At 40.6% G+C, this 10,856-nt stretch overlaps 1 protein-coding gene across 1 annotated transcript; it reads right to left on the reverse strand.

Moving 5' to 3' along the window:
• Positions 1–6,119: 6,119 nt before the first annotated feature.
• pou3f3a (POU class 3 homeobox 3a) lies at positions 6,120–8,988 on the reverse strand. The gene has a single exon (XM_086266119.1). The coding sequence runs from the start codon at positions 8,216–8,218 to the stop codon at positions 6,950–6,952; it is 1,269 nt and encodes a 422-aa protein (XP_086122245.1). The 5' UTR covers positions 8,219–8,988; the 3' UTR covers positions 6,120–6,949.
• Between the last annotated feature and the right edge of the window lie 1,868 nt (positions 8,989–10,856).

The following is a 10,856-nucleotide window of genomic DNA, read 5'->3' on the forward strand; positions in this document are numbered from 1 at the left end:
GAATTATATTTTGTGTCTATCTATCTATCTATCTATCTATCTATCTATCCAATTTTTTTTTTGGAACCCTCCAGTCTCTTACAGTATGTTACTGTTAACTGAAATTACGGTAAAATTACGACCTGTTAAACAGTAAATGACCGCCTGTTGGGACACGGTATCCTCTAGCAGAGATGAATATTTTTGGTACTGATGATGCGTGATAACGGTAAGTTACTGGTTAATATATTGCAGTTTATTACCTTGCAGCGGGCTTACAGTGACATACCGTGAATAAACGGTAGTATACCAATTTCTTAATCACAGTATGATGTTACTTTGTTGATGTAATTTACGACACAACGGTATCTCACTGGCGTCACTGTCGCCAGTGAGATACCGTAAAAAAAGGCTACGGTGCGTTACCATAATTTGTCCAAGAGTATTATACCACACCAGCACAAAACGGTATCATCCTGCAGAACAGTAAGCTACAGTAACACGGCGTCACGGTATGACGCTGGCAACAGTGACGCCAGTATGTTACCGTAAAGTGGCGATGAAAAGTCTAACAGTGCAATCAAGTTTAAATTAAGTCATGTTAATGTTAAAAATGTTGGAATCACAACACTTTCCAGTTTTAATCATTTCAGTTTAACATGACATTCTGTATCTTGTCTTCCTGCACTTAAAATGCACTTGAATATATGTAAAGATTGTTTAGGAAAAAAGATCTAGAAGCATTTGAATTGCTCAAAGTGTGCTTCAACAAGTTTTACACAAAGTGTTATTAAAGTTAGGTTAACTGAATAAACTTGTGTTCAATTTTTTTAAATTTCCAAACTTAAATAGAGTAAGTTGCAATTCTGTTAAAGTGATTTAATCCTAAAGTTTCAGTCGAGCGTGTTTTGGGTGAGTAGATTTATCAGATTTACTTAAAATTTGTTGTTCAAATTAAATGTATCATACATTTTATATTTCACTAACCCAGTTGTGTGGAACCGGTTGACATAACTGGGTGGAGTAAATACAACATGTTATTTCTTAAAGTAAGTAGAGCTTGTTTTGGTTGAGTAGGTTTTATTTAGTCTTCTCAATTTAAATCAAGAAGGTTAGTTAGATCAACATTATGATATTCAGCTAGTACAACATGATTCTTTTGATTTGCATTTAATTATCCAAATGTTATCAGATGCACTTAAAATTTCTTGTTCAAATTAAATGTATCATATCTCCAAAAGTTGATTCTGTTCACCTGGACGTAGCGTTTTGTGGGAGAAATGTTTCGTCACTCATCCAAGTGACTTCTTCAGTCTCAGCTGCCTGCAGGTTTCCCCAATCTTATAAACAGTACATTTGCATAATGACTGAAACCAGCCCACTGAAGGAATAATGTGCTGTGAGGTCAGTTCCTTAATCATAATTATGCAAATTCTCATGACTACTGACCAAAACCCACTGACCAAAGGCCATGAGTACCATTCACAGAGAGTTGGGGAATGGCTGCAATCACAGCATTGTAAGATGGTGAAAGATGTACCCTTAAGCCCCCTCCTCGATTCAGAGATGGTCTTTCCCTTTTCACGTAAATGGCCTCCTTGACTCCGCGCTCAAACCAGCGTTCCTCCCTGTCAGGATGTGTACATCCTCATTCTTGAAAGAGTGTCCACTGGCCTGTAGGTGTAAATAGACTGCAGAGTCCTGGCCTGACGAGGTAGCTCTTCTGTGTTGTGCCATCCACTTCGCTAGAGGTTGTTTGGTTTCCCCGATGTATAAATCCTGGCAATCCTCCTGGCACTTAACAGCGTACACTATGTTACTCTGTTTGTATCGGGGGACCCGATCCTTGGGGTGGACCAATTTTTGGCGCAGCGTGTTTTGGGGTTTAAAAGCCAAAGACACCCGGTGTTTCGAAAAAATGCGTCTCAACTGTTCCGATACTCCTGACACATACGAGATCACTACAGGTTTTCGCTTGGGCAGCGGTTGTCCTTCTCTCCTGGATCGGCTGGAGCTTTCTTTAGGTGCCTTTCCAGCTTTGACAAAAGTCCAGCTGGGATAACCTCATTTACTCAGGGCCTTTTTGATGTGCTGTTCTTCTGCCTAACCAAACCTACACATACGGATCAGTATCTAAGGTTTGACTCTCATCATCCACTGGAGCACAAACTGGGTGTCATCAGGACGCTACAACACAGAGTGAACACCATCCCCACTGACACAGCGGCCAGGGATGTTCATGATGTTCTTTTGAGATGCCATTTGAATTTTATAGCAGTTGCTTGCCGTGAAGCTGTATCCATAAAATCTCTTGACTTAAGTCAAAATTCTTATCAAATAATCTGTAATGTACATATTAAAATTTATACACGAAAATAAATTAACTGTATTCGGTTGTGTTGTTCAGTTTGACTAGTTTGCATCAGTGTTCAAGTCTGAAAGAAGATCTGAGCATGCATTATTTATTTTGTCCAGCAGATGGCAGCATTGCACTCCGGTGGGCTTTAGTTGATGAAAGAATTTTGTGCTGGATGTGTGGGTATTTATGATTTAGCTTGGGCATTTACTTCACATGTATTTAAGGTTGTACAACAATAGGAACATTAATAACAATGATGTAAGCATGTATGACTTTATGGTAACAGTCTCATATGTTACTTTGATGCAACATCGATGGTGCCCTGACAGAAGTGCAAAATAGCACCCACAGAGCCAATAATTCAAACATTAATCCATGTAAATGTTTGTTTTTTTAAATTATAAACCTGGTAAAATTACATTCACACATACTTACATTCACACACTCAGCATGGAGGTTGATACTCTTTTCCTGGGCATGCTTGTCTAAATTGGCATCATGCCCATGTGTTGAACATGCCCATCAAACAAGTTCCACTCCACCGATCTGGCACATGCATGCTCGTCACGTTCAGTGGCACCCACACAACACAGAGCTCGCTGGTGAGCGAATTCATTTCCCTGTCCGTTATTCCACAGATGTTTGCTTTAATTTCTTCCTGATTGAGAGACTTCGGTACTCCATCAATCACACACAGGCAAAAAAAGAAAAAAAGAAAACACAGGCAAAGTGAAAAATGTCCAAATCTGAATATTCAGTGGGGAGGCAGAGAAACCCACACGAGCAACAATATTGACAGAGCCATGTTGAGCCATTTAGAGGGGAAGCAGCCAGACTTTTAATACACTCTCGTGCAAACAAAACACCTAAAATATGCTTCTTTTATTTTGCCACCTCTCATTCAGGCACGCTGCTGCTCCTGATTCCAGGAAAGTGTTACATGTGTTTCACCAGTTACATGTTAATCAGTGTTAGACTTTAATCAGTAACTGATCGCTGCGTTGTTAAAATAGCTAACACTAAGCACTGGGAGACTGAGAATGTGTAGACCACAGTAAAATGGTTAAAACTTTGTTGGATATGAGCAGGTGTGTGCATTCTGTATGTGACTGTGCCCAAACTGTGAGCCACAAACAACAGCCATTACAGGAGGGGATTATCTCATGGTAATTGCTTCATGTAAAGCACCTCCGACAAGGCTTTAAGAGCAATTATGAGCAATTATATTACTTGTTATTATTGGAGGGAGGTAATAACATCTTTAGCTTGCAACTGCACACAGCCCATGGCTCAGAGATGCAGGAAACAATGCTATAATGATGAATAATGCCCTCACAAATGCAAGTAAATGATGCACTTTTGTGTGAGCTGAGCTGTGGATTCAGGAGTTTGGGGTTCTGTCAGGATACTGTAACATCATCAGCATGTACCTTCAGATCCAAGCATTGATATTCAGTGTAGACACCTAGCACTGTGTGATGACAAACCCTTTAAAGGGCTTTTTATCCCCCAATTCCAGCCTTATCTCCCATCTTTACATCGCTAAGCTTTGAGGGGATCACGCGCCAATCCTGGAAGCTTATATTCTACCTCTATTTTCATCTGAGAGCTTGCAGCTCAGTGGGGATACATCATGTTAAAAACCATACGAAGAGCAAGCAGGGTACCACCTGTCCACCTTTATGTGTGGCTTTTGTGATATTACTGTGGCAACTGAAAGGATAAAAAGCACTTCCTTGGTGTAATTGGTTTTTGTAGCAGAACAGTATGCATATTTTAAACTGTTGTATTCTACTGACGTGATGCTGACAAACAGTCCATAGGAAATAATTATAATTTAATGAAACAAATAATGATAGTTCAATATTTTTAAATGGTACAAAAAGCTGTATATACAGTGCAAATACACAAAAATACAGCAGTTGGGGTGATGCATAAAAGTATGTTTTCTGTATTTCTGTAAAAATATCCACTAATATGTTACCTGATGTTTACACAAGACTATCAAGTTATATAAAGGAGACAAATGTAAAAGGGACTTTTTGGAATTGCCCTCTGCCAAATGAAAAAAAAAATACTTTCACCACAAGGGGGCGGCATTTCGCCAGTTGGGGTATTGTTTCCGAAGACACGCTTCCTTTTTTAATATTTCTTTTTCGGCATAATCGCAATTTCATCAACACGCTTTACCTTTTACTGGGTAACTACTGCAAATAAGAGTGTTTTCTTGGATAACCTGCCTGGTTCAATAAATGCCATTTTTATCCATTACACCACCTTCTGATAAGAATAAAGTATTGCATTAAAAGGGAAAATGTTTAGAAATGTTGTTTGAAGGTTTTAGACTTCTTTGAAATGCGAGATTTCTAACATATGAGGCATTAATATGACACTTGCATGGCCCTTGAGTAGAAACTTTGAGATGTTTTAGGTTTTATTTGTGTTGAATTATAGAAAAACTTCACAAGGTTTCACAAACTTTCACACACTGCTGTAAAAACAGAACGGTTCATGTGTGTTCATAAAAACTTTCTCAGGAAGTGAAACAGCCAAAATATCCCATTCATCTCTTATTGTTTTCCTTAAGCTTCTTTGAAGATTGAAAATTAACCTAGTTTGACAATCGCTGTATAGGCGGACCTGGAAAAAGTTATTCAAACCAATCATTTCTAGTTCTTGTTTTTTCAAATAGCAAAGTCAGAGTGTGCCTTAAATCCTGCCAAATATGCAGTGAGGACGCAAAGAGTGACAAAGGTCCCAAAAATGTCTTTGTACATGCTCTCTTAAGACAGGGTGTCCGGTGTGGAGAGGGCCAGAGCACACATTCACATTGTAATAAGTGTAACATTCATAGTAATCCGTTAACTCCTAGGTTTGCATTTATTTCTCACAGTTCTGCTTGGTTTATCAACAGCTACTGCAGCAGCTGACCTTTGACCTTCCTCCAAGTTTCACTGCAACTGCACTTCTTGGTCACTTTTTCTAGGAGTACCGATTATCTTTATTACTGATGTAACATCAGCTTGTGTGTGAGTGTCTGTGTGTGTGTGTGTGTGTGTACTGTGTGTCATTCTTATGTGGATCAGAAGCAGACAGAAGAGACACAGATTGCTTTTCACAGCCAGCGTACTGCGCTTCTTGCTGCCTATCTGCCAAACCCATCATCTGTGGCAAAAGATCCACTGCCTTGTGTCACTCCATCTCGCTGTCACCTTGGCAACTGCTGCTGAGGTGAACTGCCAGCTGGGGTAGTCGACCTCCATTGGCTGCGTTCCATCGAGCTGCAGTCCACAGCGCTGCAACAGGATGTTTGTGGCTGGACTGATATGCAGAAAATCACACGTAAATGTTAAAACCAGGCTTATGTGATCGGTTCAGCAGGTATTTGCAGGATCAACATCACTTTAACAAAATGATGTGGTAGATTTTTGGGAGGTTTTATGCTCAATGTAAGAATTAATTAAATAACAACAGAATAATTAAGCTGCTATGGTGCGATGTGTGGTTATTTTTTCACTATTAGTCCATCAGGTAAATAATTTCTTAGTGAACCAATTAAGCCACTTTTCTATAGATTGTCATAAACAGGGAAAAATGGCAGAAGTTTGCACAGATGATTTACCAAACAGACATGAAAACAATGATAACGAGACGCCTGAGCAAAATGGACTGACTATGTAATTTTTTTTTTGCCTTTATGACTTCTTTGTATCTCTTATGGGATATATTGTATATTATATCAAATTCAAATGACTCTGATGAAGAGATTCTGTGTGTTTATATATATATGCATGTCTCTCTTTGTGCGTGTGTGTGTCCACATGGCCCTTAAGAATAACGCTCCGGTATCTAACACAAGGTTTATGTCAAATTTATTAAATAATTGGTCTATTCCATGAAAATAAACACAGTGGCAAAAAATAAATAAATAGTCCATATCACCACAATACACAGCAAACTTGTACATAACCTTAAGAGACCGTTTGCTAAATGGAAAAGGATTAAAGGAAAGTACAAATATTGGAATAACTGTAAATCGCTTGTTGAAACCTTAAACTGTGCCACAAAAAAATAAAAAAAAAATGTAAAAAATCCACCGACACACAACACAAAGTGAGAAACAGGTTTGAATGAAGAGAAATTATTGCTCATTAGAAACAACTCAACACTGGATAAAGCGGTGTGTTTGATTAAAAACGTAGGTTATAGTTCAGTCTAGCATGTGGGACATCAGTTTCTGCAGCATCACAAGGGAACTATTATTTTTACAGTACAAAGATATGGAAATAACTTGTTTCTGCTCGAATATCTCCGGTTTTGGTGACCAAACATTTCCTTTAAATAATTTTCAGTTGTTTTTTGTTCAGATTTAATTTATACCGAAATATAATTTTTTGTCCCAGAGGCTGTTTCAGGGAGCAGAAAAATGCCAAATAACGATGGCTAAAGGGCGGTTGTGATGTGTCCAGTCCTGATATGAACATTGGATAACAATTCTACTTTTTGGATCAATGGTAGCGAATAAAAAGTTAATCAAAGGTTTCATTGAGACCCATGTTTATAAAACAGAGGCTGTTGTTTGTGTTTCATCCCTGTTATTTTGGGGCTCTTTCACGTATCGCTGAACAACCTCTTGCACTCTATGGAGGGAGACGGTGTGTCAGGTCCAATGCTACCCACTTGTGAATATGCGTCCTCTGGAGTGCGCGGAAGTCCCGGCGGCGTCATGCGCTTCTCTTTCTGCCTGCGGTTGCAGAACCAGACCCTGACCACCTCTTTCTCCAGCTGCAGAGTGTCCGCCAAAGAGTTGATCTCCTGTGCGGAAGGTTTGGGACACTTGAGGAAGTGGCTCTCCAGTGCGCCTTTTACGCTCACCTCGATGGAAGTGCGCTTTTTCCTCTTCCTGCCCTGGGTGGCGATCTTATCGATGCTGGTCGGGCTCCCAGTGGTGGAATCAGCCTCTTCCAGCCATTTGTTCAGCAGAGGTTTCAGCTTGCACATGTTCTTAAAGCTCAGCTGAAGCGCCTCAAATCTGCAGATGGTGGTCTGTGAGAACACGTTGCCGTACAGAGTGCCCAGAGCTAAGCCCACGTCTGCCTGGGTGAAACCAAGCTTGATCCGTCGCTGTTTGAACTGTTTGGCGAAATGCTCCAAGTCATCGGACGTAGGGGTGTCCTCGTCTGAATGCGATTCGTGGCCCAGACCGTGTTGCTGGTGATGGTGCGTGTGATGATTATGATGGTGTTGGTGGTGATGGTGGCTGCCGTGGTCCAGCCGAGGTGATTCTCCGCGCACCAGCCCCGAGTGCATGAGGCTTTGCCCAGTGTGTGAGCTCAGCATCCCGTTGACTGTAAATCCTCCTGGCTGGGAGTAAATGAGGGACTGTTGCTGCTGCTGCTCCCCCTCAGTGATGCTGATGTGCGCAGTGGAGGTGCCTCCCCAACTTCCCGTGTGCGCCTGGTGAGGTCCTAGATGCGGAGACCTGTGGTGAAGGGAAGAACCCGAGTGGAGGTCGTCCCTGCCGGCGTTTCTCTTTACATCCTGTGGCTGGGAACTCGGGGGCCACGGAGAGCCGGTCTCCGCTACTGCCGCTGCAGCGGCGGCCGCTGCGGCTGCTGCATGAGGCAACGATGTCACCCACTGGTGGGCATGGCTTAGCATGTGCCCCCCGTTGCTTGCTACCATGGCTCCGTGCATGAAGTCGCTCTGCACCATCTTCACTGAAGGGTCCCCTCTGTATCCACTAGACACTGTGGTCACAGCGGTGCCGCCAGACTGCATACCACCACCCCTCCGGTCAGAGTGAAGGACCGGGCTGGATAAAATCCTGCTGCTGGCTAGGTATGGGCTTGAAGTGGCAGTTGCCATCCCCCAAATCATATATCTTTTATTTCTCTTTTCTTGTGTTTGAGTAAAAAAAAATTAAAATAGTCTTTGCTCTAATCCATAAATAAATTCTGTCTATTTCACTCTAAACGAGTTTTCTTTTCTTTTTCTTTTTTGCCCAATTAGTGGGGGGAAAGTGCCAAATCACTCCATTGAGACGTACATTATATTTTCAGTTAAGCAGCGTGCGCTTGCTGTAACCATTGTGGCAGAACATGCTCTCTTACGTATTCCTGTGCGGCAAAACGATAGTTTCACAACTTTTCTCTGTCCCGGGAGCTCCGGCGTGCGTAATCCACAGACTTAATGGTCGCCTATGAAAAAAACACAGCCTTCTTTGCACCGTGAAAACTGAAGAGTTGATACGCAGTCTGCTTGCCTATTCACATCTCTGATATAAACGCTTCGGGTTAGACTAAATGACTAAAAAAAAAACCTTTAAAGCGTCTGCTGTCCTATTGGTTGTTTAGTTCACTGCATCTGCTCTACCCGGTGCGTCCTCTACAGAGCGAAGGAGACGAGCGTGTGTTTACGTTGTGCCAAGCCTGCGTATTCCTCTCGATTTCCATCCAATTACAACAGAAAGGCTCTCCAGAGCTCCCGCTGATTGGACGCACAGGCAGAGAGGAGTTGGTGTGTCTCACAGTTGAGCCTCGGGTGCACAGAGTTCTTCCTGAGGGAGAAAAAAAGCATCAATTTACTAGAAAATTACAATCAAGCCGAAAAAAATAGACCAAACATGGTTTGACTGCGCGCTAAAGTATAGCCTGTGAAGCATGTGAAGAAAAACAGGCTGGGAAGTCATCCAACAAAACAAACCTCTTCCTAGAACTAACAAAATAAAAGCGAAAATAATTATGCTTAACGTTATTATTATTATTATTATTATTATTATTATTATTATTATTATTATTATTATTATTATTATTATTATTATTTAAGCAGCTCTGAGTCACTTAAGTTGACAAAATAATATCCGTCACGTTTATCTCCGAGTATCACACAGAGCAGTCGAGGCTTGAATCAAGGATACTCAAGTCGGCTTTGGGAACACAGGGGGTTTGGACGCCACTTGCATCTTAATGCGTTCTCCCTTTCACATGGTAAAGCGAAGGCCACAGTGGCGTGACGCTCCGCACTGGCGAGCGCTAAAGCTGCACAAAACCTGCCAGCAGTTCCAAAACGAAGACAAAAAAACAATCCGGTTTCAGTGGGACGTTTCCATGCCGAGTCAGTTTATGGATGGGCTGTTAAATGAAGGTGTCGTTTGGGATTTTCTACCACGGGCTTCCTTCTTCACATTTACGGGCCTTGAGAGAGAAAGGCATCCACTGAGACACATGGTGGTTTGTGACTGGTAGAAGAGCCAGGTGCGGGCCAGTGAACCTCCGGCTAATTTGTGTTTTTCAGCAGATTTATCTTGGATTTTGTCCAAAAGGTAAACGACAAGTATTCACAGGACCCCATTCCCAAAGCAGCAACATAAACTGAGTTACAATATTTAAATTCGCCTTATGTTCAGCAGTCATGTGCCAAACTTTTCTGATTTCAGGATATACTAAATCGTTAAAAAAAAATCACGCATAGCAGTATAAAAAGGATAGTAAAAACTTTATCAGCTAAAGTAAATATGGGTAGAAGATTATATACTGATTAGGCTGTTGTGCACAGAAGTTCTGAAAGGAGAATTAAAACAAGGCAGATTCTGCTTATCATAAACTGACTGAGTGATGCACATATAGGATCATATAAACATTTAAGAAAAATGTAATTATTTTGTTAAATTGTGCATCATTTCACAAAATTAGCACCAAAACTGGTAAAACGGTGTAGGTGGGCAACAAGCCTTTAAGACTCCAGCAACCTCCTATTTAGTGGCAGAGAAAGCACAATAACACACTTATTCAGGCAATAACCCAACTTTCTATATCAGAGCAATTTTCTTAACAAAGTATTTTCAAGACCATAAATAATCAGATGTATTTGAATGCCAGATTGAGCAGTTTTTCTCTTAAACCTGTGTGTTTTTGTTGATATATTAATAAAGTAGCTAGTTTGAATCACAGCATTCAAGAGTAATCAGAGTACAGTTTTGTAATTATCTATCTATTCGGGGGGTTAGGTAAGAACTGTTAATAGTTGCAAAATAACCTGTTTGATCTTCATAGATGTTTCCTTGCAGCCCGGTTTGCACTTTTCAAGTTGCTAAACTTTAAAAAAAAAAAAAAAGCACTAGAAAATGCAAATGTAAGAATGAGTCCTCATAATAATCCAAGTTGTGAATGTTTACTTTTTTGATAGATAGTAGAGGTGAAAGTGTTTTTCTGGCCTTTCCGAATAACTTAAGAGATACTTAAAAAATAAAACCAAAAATTGTGCAAATCCCTGATACCCAAAATGTTTTGCCCAGTTGGACTTTTTTCCAAGCTTTACTTCCATCACATGTTTGCATGTGCTTTCAGGAATTTGTAATAAAAATAAAACGATAAACAATAGAAGATTCAGAAAAAAGCAGTGAGAGTACCAAACAAAAACACATGCTTGCACTTAATTATAAGGTTCTTCTTCAGTCAGAGCTTTTAAAATCAGTTTATTGTTGTCTCGTATTTGGTAAAACAGGAAAACAAGAGAA

This window comes from Aulonocara sp. 'chitande type north' Nkhata Bay, linkage group LG16 (genome assembly GCF_057382095.1).
Source record: "Aulonocara sp. 'chitande type north' Nkhata Bay isolate Kocher_YH1m ecotype deep benthic linkage group LG16, A_spYH_male_GT1.1, whole genome shotgun sequence".
Taxonomy (NCBI): Eukaryota; Metazoa; Chordata; class Actinopteri; order Cichliformes; family Cichlidae; genus Aulonocara; species Aulonocara sp. 'chitande type north' Nkhata Bay.